Source organism: Crotalus tigris, unplaced genomic scaffold (genome assembly GCF_016545835.1).
Source record: "Crotalus tigris isolate CLP2741 ecotype Arizona unplaced genomic scaffold, ASM1654583v1 scf7180000023746.1698619, whole genome shotgun sequence".
Lineage (NCBI taxonomy): Eukaryota > Metazoa > Chordata > Lepidosauria > Squamata > Viperidae > Crotalus > Crotalus tigris.
This window is the reverse complement of record NW_024100155.1, coordinates 533,176-550,605: the sequence shown is the minus strand read 5'-3', so window position 1 is coordinate 550,605 and position 17,430 is coordinate 533,176. Positions and strand designations below refer to the sequence as shown.

Genomic DNA, 17,430 nt, shown 5'->3' with positions numbered 1-17,430 from the left:
TCTTGTAGTTTGGAGGGGGGGGCAGAGAAGAGTCTCCAAGCCCATCATGCTCTACCTGTTGGGATGTCAACTTTATGGGTTTGGATAGAGGTAGTTCTAAACCTTTCATTTCGTGACCGTCCGGAGTTACACCCCCGCTGAAAAAAGCATCCCATTGCTGTTTTTCACACTTCACAGAGAATAGCAAAAAAGATGATCAGGGGACTGGAGGCTAAAACATACAAGGAACGGTTGCTGGAATTGGGTGTGTCTAGTTTAATGAAGAGAAGGACGAGGGGGGACATAATAGCAGGGTTCCAATATCTCAGGGGCTGCCCCAAAGAAGAGGGAGTCAAGCTATTCTCCAAAGCGCCTGAAGGCAGGACAAGAAGCAACGGATGGAAACTAATCCAGGAGAGAAGCAACCTAGAACTAAGGAGAAACTTCCTGACAGAACAATTCACCAGTGGAACCACCTGCCTCCAGAAGTGGTGAATGCTCCAACACTGGAAGTTTTTAAGACGAGACTGGACAGCCATTTGTCCGAAATGGACTAGGGTTTGTTGCCTGAGCAGGGTTTGTTGCCTGGACTAGAAGACCTCCAAGGTCCCTTCCAAAATCATCATCTTCATTATTATTATTATTATTTACAACGGTTGCAAACTCCCCATGGTCACGTAATTAAAATCCAGAGGCTTGGCAACTGACATGTACTTAAGACGGTTGCAGGATCCCGGGACAGTCAGGCGAGTTCCCCTTTGCGGCCTTTGTGCCAAGCTAAGTTAAGGGGGAGGCCAGTCTCACTTTACAACCGTGTCACTCGCTGAACAATTGCGGTGATCCACTCAACTGGGGCAAGGAACGCCGTAAAGTGGGGCAACGCTCACTTAACAACTCTCCCGCTTAGCAACGTCAAGAGGGACGCAACGGGCATACCGGTTTTCAAGCCCTTCATCGGCGCCAACTCAGCGGACCCTTTTCTTTTTTTTACAAAGGAAACTTTTATTTGGTAAATGGTTGAAAGTCTTGCCTAAAAATGCATAGTTGCCTTTTTTTTCCCCGCTTCCCTTTTTCTGCGAAAGGACGACGACTTAAGCACTAACAGGAGACCTGAACGGTGGCGCGTGAGAGATAGAGAGAGTGCAGTCAGGTGGAGCAGAGCGATCTTTTTAAGCCCAAAACGTTTTCAAAGTTGTACCCCAAAACTAGGTAGCGTTCCCACTCAATCCACACACACACACAAACTCGCCTGCAAAGCAGTGGAAAGCTTTTCGGAAGAAGGAAAGAGTAAGCCTAAGCAGTTGGGAGACACTTGCAGGGTCTTGGCGAGAAAAATCCGTCCTGGGCCTCCCATCAGCCCACATCCCACCCATCCTGCTTCTCACTTGGGCAGCCGTTCTTAAAAGTCCTTTGTTCCAAACTGGGGACTTAATTAGCACCGCTGCTTTTTTTCTCAAAGGCCCCCGGAGATGCAAAAAAAACCCCAAATCCCCTGCCGGTAGGTGGTATCTTTTAATCTTCTTTCCAGGAGAAACTCCCCCCCCCCCTCACTGTTTCCTCCCCTTCTAAAAAGTGCTTGCAGAAAAAAAAGCTAATGGCTACCCTTCCCGAAGCTGGGGCCGAGAATCCTGGTTGCAAGGGATGGTGATCCCCCCGGAAGTGGCTCCGTCTAAAACACTGAAGCCTTGCGTCTCCAGAACGCTTAAGTCTGGTTTTTTTTTCTTTCTTCTTTTCCTTCAGATCAGCTTGTTTTAAAAATGTATTCACATTGGTAAAATGAGTTTTCACAGTAAAGAAGGAGGGAATTCACAACCGTTTTCCTTTGGACCTACCTGGTTTTGTGGCCCGTGGGGGTGCCACATGAATTTTAGGGGTTCGACCCTGCTTAGAGATGGGATTTATAGAACGGTACCCAGCGGTCATTGGCTACGGAGTCTCGTAGCGGCCGTGGCAATCTCTTAGCCAGGAAAAAAAAAAAACACATGACAAAACACGACACTCCTTTGGTTTGAAGCCCACCCAGGTCTCGGGAGCCAGAGTTGACAACACACACCGCAAAATAGTCATTCTAAGGGTTTGCGTAAGGAAAAAAAAAAATTCATCCCATACCACTTTTCTTGCAACAGAAGGAAATACAAATTAAAACGCAGGTCGGATGTCTGTTTGTTTAAAAAAAAAAAAGGTAATACATGAACTAAAAACTGAACTCGCTAATAACCACTGCTAGAAGAAGCAAAGTAGCAGTTATACACATTACAGCCCCCCCCCCCAGAAAAAAACCCTATTGCAATTCTTACGTTAGGATTAAAGTGATTTCCCAGAGGAATTAATTTTCCCAATATTTCACATTAGTTAAGATACAAGGGGTATGTCAAAATACACCAATCAGAAACCCTTGCTATATAGCCTAACTTAGATTACACACAACGGTTTGAAGAAAGGATCTTTTTTTAAAAAAAAAAAAAGAGAGAGAGAAAGAGAAAGAGAGAGATCTACATCGGTAACATGTTATCCGGTTCCGGAAGAGGCAACTCATGCTGGCTGCTGCATCGCGCCGCCGTGGCTGGGAGCAGATCCACCCGCCGGGCGCCTGTACAGAAATCATGGAAGGATCTTCCTACGAAGGCTCAACTCCAACCCTTTTTTGAGTTCGATGAGGCACCGTTTGGTTTCGTCTGAGACAGAAGTTAAGTAAGACTAAGCTGGAAACCGTTTTCCTTGCAGCGCGCGGAGCCACGCTTCAAGTGCTGGACGTCCAGACGTGCATCTGTTTCACTAACTGGTGCACGTAACCAATATCGGGCCTCTGATCTGGATCCGGGTAGATACACATGCTGACCAGCTCCCGCAGCTGTGAGGAAAGAAAGAGGGTGGTGAACACACAACGGTCCATCCCTCTGGACCATCCAGATGTGTGTGTGTGTGGGGGGAAAGCCACCACAACAGTCTAATCGACAGTAGAGACTGTCAAGATTCTAGGTTCCATAGTAGCTCAAGACTTGAAACGGACACCTAACGTCAAAAATGTCATCAAAAAAGCACGACAATGTTCTTCCTGCATCAACTCGGAGAGCTCAGACGACCCAAGGAGCTGCTGACACAGTTCTAGAGGGGAATTATTGAGTCTGTCACCTTTATAACTGGTTTGGCACAACAACCGAACAGGACAGGCACAGACTTCAACGGATAGCTAGGAGTGCAGAAAAGCCACCAGCTTGCCTTCCACCTGTGTACTGCACGAGCCAGGAAGAGGCCCATGAAAATATGTTCAGACCCCTCACATCCTGAACATAAACTCTGTCAACTTCTTCCCACTCTAGAGCAGTGGTTCTCAACCTTTTTAATGTCGTGACCCCTAACCGGTCGTAAGATGAAGACTACTCAACTGGTGCAGCACCGTTTGCAGAATGGGACTTTTGGCGGGCTCAGCAGGGCAGAGACAGCGTGGACAATTCCTATTGGCTTTTGAAAGCCAATAGAATTAGACTCTATTCAAGAGAGTCTATTCTATTGGCTTTCAAAAGCCCATAGAATAAAAGGGAGTAGTACAGCTAAGGAAAAGGGGGGAAAAAATGGTGGACTGCGTTGTTTGGCGACCCCCGTGAAATGGTCGTTTGTTACCCCAAATGGGATCCCGACCCACAGGTTGAGAACCACTGCTCTAGAGCATTGGACACCAAAACAACTAAACACAAGGATAGGTTTTTTTCCCCCCCGTGCCATCACTCTGCTAAACAATTAATTCCCACCACATTGGCTTACGCCCAAGGATGTCAAACCACGTAGTAGGGCCGTATGACTATTATCCTTCTCATCGTTCCTATTACCTATTCCTTTAGCACCTTATGACTATCACTTTGTTGCTTGTATCTTACGATTCAGGTTGATTGCTTTGATTTGGCACCCTGTTATGATTTACGCTCATTTCTTATTTAGGATCCGATGACTCTCACTAGGGGCTGTATCTTGTGATTTATGACGATTGTATTTCGTGATTATGACCATGATTTATCACTTGTTGTTGGTGTGTACGCCGAGAGCTTCTGCACCAGAGACCAATTCCTTGTGTGTGTCCAACCACACTTGGCCAATAAAGCATTCTATATCTATTAAAAAACAAAAAGAGAATTTCCAGGAGAGAGAATGCTTGGAGGACACCCAACAAGAGGTTCTCCAACCCAAGGAATGCTTGGCTGGCTTTTCTGGCAGGATTCGAAACAGGGCTTTGGGCCGCTTCCCAGATATTTATTGGGCGGGAGCCATGCGGTCATAAGAAGAGAGAGGTTTTCCCAGCATCTTCTGATTGAATCAACTCGTTCTCCGGAAGCTCCTCCTTGCAAAAAGTTTGCTTCTGGGAAGCTACTTGAGATGGACATCCTGCTCCGTGGTGACCTACTTGCTCCTTTGCTCGCATAATCAGAGATGGAGAACAGCCACCCCTCAGCTCTTTTCATTTGCCACTTGAAAGACCGGGAGCTTTTAATTACAAGCCCCAGGAAACGGCGCATATACCCTGTGGCACCGAGGAAAAACAGCCGTGAACCGCTTGATCTTCTCCTCTCGGCGGCCAGAGAGGGAATGATTTCAACGGTAATTAGAAGGATGGCTGTGCCACATCCAGGCCTGGTGGATCGGGCAAAGCTCTCCAGGCAGAGGTCAATGGCATAGGAGGGCTGAGGGCAGGAGGGGGAAGGGCAATTTGGATGGAGCTGTAAGAGGTTCAAGCAACTGCCTTGTTCTATATTGATGCTCAAATTGCACAAATTGTTCTACAGGCAGTGGAACACAAGACAAGGAAGCAAGACAATTCCTGACGGACGCTCTATCGTGAACGTCCTCCGCCATGCCTGAGTGAGCCACGTTCCAGATCTGGTTGCTCAAAGCCCCTTTGGAGCTGCCAAGCGGTCTTCTCACCCTGGATTGTACGGTCTTCTCACCCTGGATTGTATGGTCAGCAGTGCCAGAGGGAAAGCAACTGGTCGTAACTGGAGAAGCAGGCAGTGGCATCTATCAACCGGAACTAATTCCTCCTGTCACAAGGCAGATTCCAAAAGAGCTGGAATGACCGGTTGGCCAAGGCTAGGGATATTCTTTGAGGGAACCCACAGTCAGGTCTGTGGGTCACCTGGACGGCTGAAGCGGGCCGTTTGTGCATCAGCAAACGCTTTCAAAATTCCACGTGATGGGAAGCCCACATTATTTAGTTAAGACAGGTAGTCCTCAATTTACAACTCCTCACTTAACAACTGTTCAAAGGTAGGACCTCCCCAAGGCTACCTATGACCCACTTTTGGAGTTACGATGGCTGTACACACCTCTGGAGTCGCGTAATGATATTTTGGGCATTTGGCAAAACGCCCATCGGGGACAAAGGATTTGCTCAATGATCACGGTGTTTGATTGACAACACCTGCAAAATAGGGGTTCAATTAGAGTCATAAGCTGAGGACTCCCTGTAGCTAAGTTAGTAGTTGTTGTTAGCTGCGAAGTCGTGTCCGACCCATCGCGACCCCATGGACAACATTCCTCCAGGCCTTCCTGTCCTCTACCATCTTCTGGAGTCCATTGAAGCTCAGGCCTACTGCTTCGGTGACTCCATCCAGCCACCTCACTCTCTGTTGTCCCATTCTTCTATTGCCCTCAATCTTTCCCAGCATTAGGCTCTTCTCCAGTGAGTCCTTCCTTCTCATTAGGTGGCCAAAGTTAGTAATAGTAAGTAGTAAATTAGTAAGCCAATAGATCAGGAGCTGAGCAGCAAAGATTCTTGCACTTCCAGAGGTGAGCAGCTGTGGAGACCAAGGTGGCTTTTACTGCAGAGACAACCTGGATTCTGCACAAGCTACCAGATCCTGGTTTTTCCTAAGGAGGCTAGGCCTATCCGAGGGGAACTTTGGGAACAGGGTCCTGAGAAGAACACCCTTTTGCATTGACGGAGAGCAGCTGGTGGACTTTCAAAGAAGTAGCCATCTCAACGGCATTTGCCAAGTCCAAACTGGTTCTGTTTTTTTGCTGGACGCAGGAAAGCAGCAGCCAGCCAACTCCCCAAGCATGCCCTCTTCGCATTCCCCGGGTACATTTCGCAAGCAATTAAGATCAAGCAAAGCTGGGCCTTTGAACCTCCTGGAAAGCCATTCCTGACTTGAAGTGATCCAGAACTTAATGAGATTACGAGAGCTATCCAAATCGCCCTGGAGGCCACGCTAGGCGACACACCTGGGAAAGTAAAACCCAGCTAGGATGCCCTCCTTGTGCCCTCCTTCCTTCCCCTGGCATCCTCGAACCCTCCCTGCTTTCAAAGACCACCTGCCCAGCTTGAGCAATCCAAGTGTCATGATTCCGTGCCAGCCTGTGCTCCCAACAGCGGAGTCTGAGGAATCTGAGGAGGAGGTGGAGGAGGCATTTGAAGGGCCATCAAGGGCAGAGGGAGGCTCTGATGAATTACAGGACTCAAGGTTGGATGCAGAGCCTGGGCCCTCCAGTCGTGTTCCTGATGAAGCTCAGCTGTGTGAGGAGAATGAGTCAGACTCGGAGGACTCACACCTGATGGACATGCTAATTGATGCTCACACACGTCGTCAATTAGCGAGAGTAAATCAGCAGTCAACACGGCAACTCCAGGGTAAAAGGAGAAGGCACTGAGAGGCAACGCCTTAGGAGTGCTGTATAAAAAGAGGAGGGGTGGGCGGTGCTGGTGGCTGAAGGCAACCGTTTGCAAAGTGCTTCTTGGAATCCTGGTCTGTTCATCTTGCTTGTGGCTACTCTTTTGTTTGCATCGTGTTTCCTGTGGACTATTTCCTTCCTTTGGACTGAGTTTTGCTGTTTGTGTTTTGGACTATTTGGCAGGTTTGTCACCCATATTAAAAGGGGTTTGTTTTGTTTTAAAGTCTCCAGCCTGTTTTATCAACAGGGGTTTGGTCCTTGTGCCTTTAACAAGGACGGCTACAGGCTGGGATAAAACACCAACAGGGAAAGTTTTAAGGTGTTTCGTTTTCGTTTTTCCTGGCGTGACTTTGCAAGCTTCTCCCCCCACCCCCCCCTACTGAGACTTCGATACTAGGCAAAAGGGAGCATTCTGCCAGGATCTCTCTTACCTTTTCGGAGTAATGCTCGGCTGGCAGAGGTGGGTAATCGCACTGCTCGATCTTTTGACAGAGGGCGAAAAGGTTCATTTTGTCACCGTAGAAGGGGCTCTGGAGAGCTGCCATCTGGGAAGACAAGAGTTTGAGGAATGAGGGGCGCCGCGGAAGAGGTCTGCCTTAAAGCTCACTTCGCTCTGAGCAAGCGGTGCCCAGATTGTTTGGCTGATGAGACCTCTATGCTTTGAAGATTGGCTGGAATGGATCCCTGGCTGGGACAGTCAGAACAGGACAGAATAGAAGAGCAGCTGGAAGGGACCTTGGAGGTCTTCTAATCCAGCCCCCTGCTCAAGCAGGAGAACCTATACCATCTCAGACAAGTGACTGTCTAGCCTCTTTTTAAAAACTTCCAGTGATCGAGCGCCCACGATTTCTGGGGGTAAGCTGTTCCACTGGTTAATTGTCCTCACTGTCAGGAAGTTTCTCCTTAATTCCAGGTTGCTACTCTCCTTGGTCAGTTTCCAACCATTGTTTCTTGTCCTGCCCTCTGGTGCTTTGGTGAATAATGTGACCCCCTCTTCTTTGTGGCAGCCCCTCAGATACTGGAATCTATTCCATTCCATTCCATTCTATTCTATCCTATTCTATTTTTTCTGTTCTGTTCTATTCTATTCTATTCTATTCTATTCTATTCTATTCTGTTCTATCCTATTCTATTCTATTCCTTAGTTCTGTTCTATTCTATTCTATTCTATTCTGCTCTACTCTACTCTACTCTACTCTATTCTATTCTATTCCTTAGTTCTGTTCTGTTCTGTTCTGTTCTATTCTATTCTATTCTATTCTATTCTATTCTATTCTATTCTATTCTATTCTATTCCTTAGTTCTTTTCTGTTCTATTCTATTCTATTCTGCTCTACTCTACTCTACTCTATTCTATTCCATTCCTTAGTTCTGTTCTATTCTATTCTATTCTATTCTATTCTATTCTATTCTATTCTATTCTATTCTATTCTATTCTATTCTATTCTATTCTTTCTATTCCCTATTCCATTCCATCCCATTCCACTAATTCGCCCATGCAGACGAATCAGGGAAGCCCACCCAGACAAGAATATTCCCCTTGATTGGGGACCACCCTCCCCGGGACAGGAATAATGACTCCCAAAATGAAAGACTCGGCTTGGCCAGGTCCAAACATTGAAGAAAGCCAACGTTAAGCAAAGAGATGTCTATCAGGTTCCTGTGTTCCTCGCCAGCCATGGTGAGCTCTGCCACCACCCCCAGAGATGCTCGGAGGATTCAAAGCGGTCTCTCTTCAAGGGAATGACCAGTTCTCTCTCTCTTCCCTGCACGCAGAGAGTTGGGTCTGTGTTCAAAGGGAACGCCGCAAGCAAGCAAGCCAGGCCAAGCTTGGTGGGCAAGGCAGCCCCCACCGCCATCCCGGTCTCCTGGGCAGGCCCAGCGGCTTATTAATCCTTAATGCTATTCAAGGGCTCCCTGTCAGTCTTGCTATCCTACCCTGCTCCCAGCCCCCCCCCCCAAGACAATGAAAGACACCCCCCCCTCTTCCTCATTAAGCACTATTGGATAATTGTGGATATTATGCACTCTGGCCAGATAATCCTTTTTCCCAATTCGATTGGACAGATTGGGAAGCTTTGTCTTCTTCTGCGGATCCTTCGCGCTCCCGGCTTTAATGAGGAGTTTGATCGTGGTTAAGTCATGGGCAGTTCAACCCCCCCCCCCAGCTACAAAGAGCACCTCCTAACGAAAGATTAGTTTTAAAGGGGGGGGAGGGGGTCTCATATCCAACCCTGCGTAAAGCCTTCCTTGCTATTTGCTGCAGGCATGGTTCCAGGTCAAGGGAAAGGTGAGAACGGAGAGGAACCCATGCAGGTAAAAAGATGTTGAGACTTTGGAAAAAGTTCAGAGAAGAGCAACAGAGAGGATCAGGGGACTGGAGGCGAAAACATAAGGAACGGTTGCTGGAATTGGGCATGTCTGGTTTAATGAAGAGAAGGATTGGTGGGGGGAGAGGACGTGATAGCAGCCTTCCAGTATCTCAGGGGCTGCCCCAAAGAAGAAGGAGTCAAGCTATTCTCCAAAGCGCCTGAAGGCAGGACAAGAAGCAACGGGTGGAAACTAATCGAGGAGAGAAGCAACCTGGAACTAAGGAGAAACTTCCTGACAGTGAGGACAATTAACCAGTGGAACAACCTGCCTCCAGAAGCGGTGAATGCTCCAACACTGGAAGTTTTTAAGAAGAGACTGGACAGCCATTTGTCCGAAATGGTATAGGGTTTCCTGCCTGAGCAGGGGGTTGGACTAGATGACCTCCAAGGTCCCTTCCAACTCTGTTATTCTATTCGATTCTATTCTAGTCTAGTCTATATTCTAATCTATATTCTATATTCTATTCTATTCTCTATCATCTATTCTATATTCTATTCTATTCTCTATCATCTATTCCATATTCTATTTTATATTCTATTCTATTCTATTTTATTCTCTATCATCTATTCTATATTCTATTCTATTCTACTCTATTCTATTCTCTATCATCTATTCTATCATCTATTCTACATTCTATTCTATTCTATTCTATTCCTTAGTTCTGTTCTATTCTATTCTATTCCTTAGTTCTGTTCTATTCTATTCTATTCTATTCTATTCTATTCTATTCTATTCTATTCTATTCTATTCTATTCTATTCTATTCTATTCTATTCTATTCTATTCTACTCTACTCTACTCTACTCTACTCTACTCTACTCTACTCTAGACTCTACATTTCTTAGCCAATGGGTCACCAATGGTCCATACTGGTTCCATCTTCTCAAGGAAGAGGAAGAGTTTTACTTGTCTAAGATTTGGAGAGCAGCACTTAAGGCAAGCTTTTCAACTCAAGGACATCCCTGTCTTAAGGACCTCCAAACTCAGATCATACCCTCAAGGGGGAAAAAAAGCCCATTAGAATCCAGTTGTCGTCTGAATAAGAACTGGTCCAGCAGAACCATCCAGATGTTGTCTTCTAGACAAACACCTCAACCTCTGCCAAGAGGCTACTGGGTGGGACCAGGGTGAGACCCCCAAATGATGTTCTTAAGAACAATCTGACATTTAATAATAATAATAATAATAATAATAATAATAATAATAATAATAAGAAGAAGAAGAAGAAGAAGAAGAAGAAGAAGAAGAAGAAGAAGAAGAAGAAGAAGAAGAAGAAGAAGAAGAAGAAGAAGAAGAAGTTGGAAGGGATCTTGGAGGTCATCTAGTCCAACCCCCTGCTCAGGCAGGACACCCTATATCATTTCAGACAAATGACTGTCCAGTCTCTTGTTAAAAACTTCCAGTGTTGGAGCATTCACCGCTCTGGAGGCAGGTGGTTCCACTGGTGAATTGTCCTCACTGTCAGGAAATTTCTCCTTAGTTCCAGGTTGCTTCCCTCCTTGATTAATTTCCATCCATTGCTTCTTGTCCTGCCTTCAGGAGCTTTGGAGAATAGCTTGACTCCCTCTTCTTTGGGGCAGCCCCTGAGATATTGGAAGACGGCTATCATGTCCCCCCCTCGTCCTTCTCTTCATTGAGTGAGAAGCATCAAAGAGAAGCTTTGCCAAGATCCTTTGGGGGGGGGGCTAACAGATACCCCAGTCGCTCCTCCCCACGGAAACAGACTGTCTGGTTAGAACCGCGAAAGTTGCTGACGCTTCCAGTTATTTATTTATTTTTATTTTTATACAAAGGGGGGAGAGAGAGAGAGAGAGAGAGAGAGAATCAGAAGGAGAAAGAAAGAAAGAAAGAAAGAAAGAAAGAAAGAAAGAAAGAAAGAAAGAAAGAAAGAAAGAAAGGAAGGAAGGGAGAGGGAGAGAAAGAAAGAAAGGGAGAGGGAGAGAAAGAGAAGAAGAGGGGGCGAGAGAGAGGGAGAGAAGAGAGAGAGAGAGAGAGAGAGAGGGAGGGAGAGAGAGAGAGAGAGAGAGAGAGAGAATCAGAAGGAGAAAGAAAGAAAGAAAGAAAGAAAGAAAGAAAGAAAGAAAGAAAGAAAGGAAGGGAGAGGGAGAGAAAGAAAGAAAGGGAGAGGAAGAGAAAGAGAAGAAGAGGGGGCGAGAGAGAGGGAGAGAAGAGAGAGAGAGAGGGAGAGAGAGAGAGAACTAACTTTGATCTCTTGCAAGTTATCTGGATGACACTCTCCGACAGAAAAGGGGGGAGAAAGCTTCATGCACACACACACACACACACCATTTTGATCAGACGCGTCCTCGTACATCCACCGGGGGCTCGTAAACGTCAAGATAAGGGGGCATAATTCCAAATCGTGCAGAGGCCCCCCTCCAGTTTGAAATAACAGGGAAGTCAATCCCGACTGGCATGCCTGCCTCCCAGCGATCTGCAGATGAGAATTTCGCCGCTTTATCGGATTCGGCATAGCGAGGAGGGAAGAGACGAGAAAGCAGGGCATGGAAAATAACTTTTTTCCTGCCGCCGCAGCTTCTTCTCGTCTTTTTTTTTTGTTGTTGTTGTTGTTAAAAAAAAAGCCAGACGGCAGTTTCAAGGATGAGAAGAGAGCTCTGGGGAAGTGGACATCAAAGGACCGGATGTACGGATAAGTCCTCGGCTTACAACAGTTCATTTAGTGACCGTTTGAAGTCACGGTGTCACTGAAAAAGGGACGTGGGACCTTTTTTTTTTCACTTTTATGACCGTTGCAGCCTCCCTGCGCTCACGGGATTTACGTTTGGTTGCTTGGCAACCGACTCACATTTATGACGGTCACAGTGGCCCAGAGTCATGTGTGATTCCCTTTTTGGACCCTTTTCCTGATACATCTGATGACCACATTAGGAGAAACTAAGGCTGTCTTTGGCTGGGTCTGGCCCAGAAAGCCCCAGGGCCGGACCTGTAACCAGATGAGTAGAAGACCATTAAAGTCACGCTGTGCTCTCTCCCTTAACCCCAGCCGCCATATCGCATCGATTTTGTCTATCGACTTCTCTGCTCTGATACTTCTCTGCTCCTCGCCAAAGCCCGCATGAAGCTTTGGTGTATTGCCAACAAATTAATCAGCACCTATCGAACTGCTGGATGATGGCGCCTGAAGCTCACAACGGCAAGCACACCGCCTTGTTAAACGAGCATCTGTTACCCCTGGGACCCCTCCAGCAGCTCTTTTGCCAACTGAGTTCTCCTGAGAATGTCCCTTCTCAAAAGCCAGCAAAGGTCTTGGATTTTTTATTTTTCTTGGGCAGATCTGTTGTCCTTTGTCCATGTTCCGTGTGCCGGCAGAAAAAAGGCCAAGTGTAATTGCAACCGTTTGGGACCAAAACGCTTTGGGAGAAATTTTTCCAAATCTAAGATCCATCATCCATCCATCCGAGGGAGAGAATCAAGATCACGTGAAGGGTTAATACCACTTTACAAGGCCTTGGTAAGGCCACACTTGGAATACGGCATCCAGTTTTGGTCACCACGATGTAAAAAAGATGTTGAGACTCTAGAAAGAGTGCAGAGAAGAGCAACAAAGAAGAACTTCCACGTTTTCAGCAAAACTGCCCCATAGAGAACCACTGCTTTGCTTAAGAAACACGGCATTTTCTTAATGACCAGGGTAAAGGCTGTCAACTGAAGACTGGCTATGTGGGCCACCCCATTTTACGACCGTCATGACTTATGACCGCGGTGGGCAGAGAATATATCGTCGTTATTACAGAAAAGCAGTAAAGAAGAAGCTTACCTCGTACAGTAAACAGCCCAAAGACCAAATATCTGATTTAAAATTATAGCCGTTTTCGTGTATTCTTTCCGGCGACATATAATACGGTGTTCCCACTGTAATAGACAAGGCAAGACAACGCGGTTAGAATCCTTGGTTTTAAGGAAAGACCGGGGTGACGTCATGCTGCATTCCAGCAACGTCGCCCCCAGAGTGGACAACATTGTCTGTTCTTTCTAGGGAACTTTTTTTTTTTTCTTTACTTTTTGCCTGGCACTAAACCAGCTTGGGTTTCGGAAAAGGCTAGGACAGGGGTGTCAAAACTGCCAGCCCCCGGGCCGGATGCATCATAGCAAAACTACACCCACCCCATTGCCAGCAATGGGGGAAAAAAGTCACGATACGTCCACGTGACGTTGTGAGTTTGACACCCCTGGACGAGGGTGATGTCATGCTGCATTCCAGTGACATCACCCCCAAAGTGTCAACATTGTTCTTTCTAGGGAAAGCCTGACATATATTTTTTTTTTTGACTTTTTGCCTGGCACCAAACTGGCTTGGCTTTCGGAAAAGACTAGGGCAGTGGTTCTCAACCTTTTTAATGCCGCGACCCCCAACCGGTCATAAGTCGAGGACTACTCAACCGGTCGTAAGTCGAGGACTACTCAACGGGTGCAGCACCGTTTGCAGAATGGGACTTTTGGCGGGCTCAGCAGGGCAGAGACAGCCTGGACCATTCCTATGGGCTTTTGAAAGCCAATAGAATTAGACTCTATTCAAGAGAGTCTGTTCTATTGGCTTTCAAAAGCCAATAGAATAAAAGGGAGTAGCACAGCTAAGGAAAAGGGGGAAAAAATGGCGGACTGCGTTGTTTGGCGACCCCCGTGAAATGGTCGTTCGACCCCAAATGGGGTCCCGACCCACAGGTTGAGAACCACTGGACTAGGGCAACATAATGCTGCATTCCAGTGACGTCTCCCGCAAAGTGGACGACATTGTCTGTTCTTTCTAGGGAAAGCCTGACATTTTTTTTTTTTTTGACTTTTTGCCTGGCACCAAACCAGCTGGGGGGTGGTGGTGGTGAAGAAAAGACTAGGGTGATGTAATGTTGCGTTCCACTGACATTGGTCCCAAACTGCACGACGTCATCTCTTCGTTCTAGGGAAAACCTGACTTTTTTGCCTTTTTGCCTGGCACCGCGCCACCTTCGGTTTAACAAAAGACCGGGGTGATGCATTCCCATAATCTCCCCCCCCACACACACACACCCCTCCAAAGTGCACGATATCGTCTGTTCTGCCAAGAGAGAGCCTGAGTTTTTTGCCGGGCGATCGAACCCGGATGCAATCGGAACATCTGGAGTTGACAAGGCATCAAAAGGATGCATCTCAAAGTTTCTCTTCCCGACTGTTGGTTGGAGCCGGCCTCACCCCCCAAATCCGGGCGGGTGGCACCCCAGCCTCCCGATCCATCTGCGTAATTTGCCGTGCTGAGCCGAGACGTCTCCCGCATCTCCGCAGAGAAGCGCACGCGGGCAAATTTTCCATTGTTTTCCTTTCATTACCCCGGCATGTACTGTCACTTAATTTTTATGTATGCGATCCTTCCTGACAAATCTGATCCGCCGGCAGGTAATGTGTTTGACGTGCCTCCTCTTCCTTGCTCTAATTACGGCTTCTGTTTCTGACACGGAGGCGTCTGCCCTGCCGGAGCTAGGAGTACACCTGTCAGACAAGTTGTGGCATTGCCTAATGCCCTTTTATGCCGGCTTGATGTTGGCAAATACGAAGGGGTGAAGGAGGGAGGGAGGAAGGAAGGAAGGGGGGGGGGAAATAATAAAATTAGGTGCATTTATTTGCATAAGCTCCATGCTCGGCGCATGGGTTGCCAGCCTTCGGTATTAGAGTTCAGGGCGGTTGCCTAGGCAACCGGGGAAATAGAAAGGAGCCAGGATCACACACAAAATCAGGCCGCGGATATGTCTGCCGTTGCCGGTGATCAAACTGCAAAAAAAATCCAGATTAAACTGATCCGCCAAGATTACGCCGCTGGGAAAGGGGATGCAAAGACTCAGGTGGAATGACACATGTGGAAAGCGCTGGATTTTTGGAAGGAAAAAGGTGCTTTTTAAAGGGGGGATGAAGGGACAAGGGACAAGAGAAGGGAGAAGGGAAAGGAGAAGGATGAGGGAAGGGAGAAGGGAGGAGAAGGAAGAAGGGGAAAGGGAGAAGAGAAGGGAGAAGGGGAATAGAAGAAGGGAGAAGTGAAGGAAGAAGGAAGAGGGAAGAGAGAAGGGAGGAGAAGAGAGAAGGAAGAAGGGGAAAGGGAGAAGAGAATGGAGAAGGACAGAAGAAGGGAGAAGTGAAGGAAGAAGGAAGAGGGGAGGGAGAACAGAGAAGGGGATTAGAAGAAGGGAGAAGTGAAGGAAGAAGGGAGAAGTGAAGGAAGAAGGAAGAGGGAAGAGGGAAGGGAGAAGAGAACGGAGAAGAGGGATAGAAGAAGGGAGAAGTGAAGGAAGAGGGAAGGGAGAAGAGAAGGGGTAAGGAAGAAGGGAAAAGGGAGAAAAGAACAGAGAAGGAAGAAGGGAGGAGAAAAGAGAAGAAGGAAGACGGAAGTGAAGGGAGAAGGAAGAGGAAAGGGAAGGAAAAGGGAAAAGGGAGGGGGGAAGGGGAAAGGGTGGAAAGAAGGCAGAAGGAAGAGGAGAGAGAGAAGGAAGAAGGGAAATGGGAAGAGAGAAGGAAAGGAAGGGCTGAGGATGACCCACAATGCAGGTCAAACCAGGTGTTAAGTGGGGAGGGGTCTCCCCTGCTTTACCTAAGGAATGTGCAGCAGTGGTTTTCGAGCTGAAAAAGCGTCCCAGACCCAGGTCTCCCAACTTCACCACTCCAGTAGCAGTAATGAACACGTTGGCTGGCTTGATGTCTGGAAGAGGAGAAAGAGAAAGAGAGAGAGAGAGAGAGAGAGAGAGAGAGAGAGAGAGAGAGAGAGAGAGAGAGAGAGAGAGATCAGAGGTAGATTTCTGGATCTGACAGCCTTACTCTCTCGCGATCCATCGACTTACACGATGAGCAAGGAGGGTGCTTTGATCCGCACGGGAGGGGGGCCCTCACGGCTGATTTAAAACAGGCCCTCTTTAGCCTCTTTTCACAGCCCCCCCCCCCTGTCCTGAAAGGTTTATTCGTTTGATTTATTAAGTTTAGATGACTCCCCACCACCCCACGGCTCAAGGGGGGGGGGCCACGAGCCACGAAGAACTTCCCTGGAAAACGGGGCTTAAAACTCGGCTTAAAATAGTTTAGATGACTCCCCACCACCCCAAGGCTCAAGGGGGGGGCCCACGAGCCACGAAGAACTTCCCTGGAAAACAGGGCTTAAAACTCGGCTTAAAATAGTTTAGATGACTCCCCACCACCCCACGGCTCAAGGGGGGGGGTCCACGAGCCACGAAGAACTTCCCTGGAAAACGGGGCTTAAAACTCGGCTTAAAATAGTTTAGATGACTCCCCACCACCCCACGGCTCAAGGGGGGGGGTCCACGAGCCACGAAGAACTTCCCTGGAAAACGGGGCTTAAAACTCGGCTTAAAATAGCCCGAGACCACCGAGCACTGAAGTGCTCCGAGGAACGCTTTTATCCACCCCCCCCTCCCCTCCAGCCTTTTAACTTTGTCGGAAACTCGACACCATCCCTGCACGGAATATTAAACCCCCCTGCTTAATTTTGATAACGTCAGAAGGACGATGAAGAGAACCAGGGTAAGTTTTCCTGGCGCTTGTGTCTTCCCAAAATGTCTCTTTTTTGGGGGGGAGGGTCTAAAGCCTCGAAGCTCCCCCTAAAGAGAAAGAGGTGGTAAGGGCTCGCTGCTGTCCCCCAACATGACCCCCCCTCTACACCAAGGAGACAGTGAGGCTCCCCCTGAATTTCTGGCCTGACAACAGGAGGAAATTTGTCTCCGTACTCATCGTGGTGGTGGTCCGTGCAGACTGGACCCAACTTGGCGTGAGGAAAAGATCCATTTCGTCGGCACTACGGCCCCCCTCCCCTCCCCAAAAGCGGGAAATGCCTGCACATCAGCGTAATTGTTTCGGAATGCAGAGGCTTCCTAATTGCCTTTATTATGCCGCAAAAAAAAAAAAAAAAAAAGCTGCAGAACTTGGGTTACCTCTGTGCATCACCCTGCGGGAATGCATGTGTTCCACCGCGCTGCACAACTGCACAAAATATTTCCAAACGGTCCGTTCGGGGATGAGCCGTTTCTGCTTCTTAAAATACTGGGGGGGGGGGGAGAGGTAGAACAACAAAAAGAAAACAAAATAAAATGACAAATGAAACAAAACACACACCGGATGAAAGTAACAACCCTCAAACATGTGAGAGAGAGAGAAAGAAGAGAGAGGGGGGGGAGAGGGGAGAGAAGAGAAAGATAGAGGACAGAGAGAGAAAGAAGAGAGAGGAGAGAGAAGAGAGAAAGAGAAGAGAAGAGAAAGAGAAGAGAGAAAGAAGAGAGATGAGAGAGAAGAGAGAAAGAGAAGAGAGAAAGAGAAGAGAGAAGAAAGAGAGAGGAGACAGAGGAGAAGAGAGGAGGAAAGGAGAGAGAGAGGAGATAAGAGGGAGGAGAGAGAGAGAAGAGGAGAGAGAGGATAGAGGAGAGCGGAGAGAGAA

At 47.6% G+C, this 17,430-nt stretch overlaps 1 protein-coding gene across 2 annotated transcripts in view; it reads right to left on the bottom strand.

Annotated features, from left to right (window-relative positions):
• Positions 1–960: 960 nt before the first annotated feature.
• NEK6 (NIMA related kinase 6) overlaps positions 961–17,430 on the bottom strand; it is a 56,821-nt gene continuing 40,351 nt past the window's right edge. For both annotated transcript variants that reach the window (XM_039321462.1, XM_039321461.1), the window contains exons 6-10: positions 16,931–17,039; positions 15,583–15,690; positions 12,790–12,884; positions 7,071–7,184; positions 961–2,830 (exon numbers count right to left, since the gene is read on the bottom strand). In XM_039321462.1, the coding sequence (XP_039177396.1) occupies positions 2,720–2,830; positions 7,071–7,184; positions 12,790–12,884; positions 15,583–15,690; positions 16,931–17,039 (537 nt within the window). In that variant the 3' untranslated portion in view covers positions 961–2,719. The remainder of the gene's footprint in view (positions 2,831–7,070; positions 7,185–12,789; positions 12,885–15,582; positions 15,691–16,930; positions 17,040–17,430) is intronic.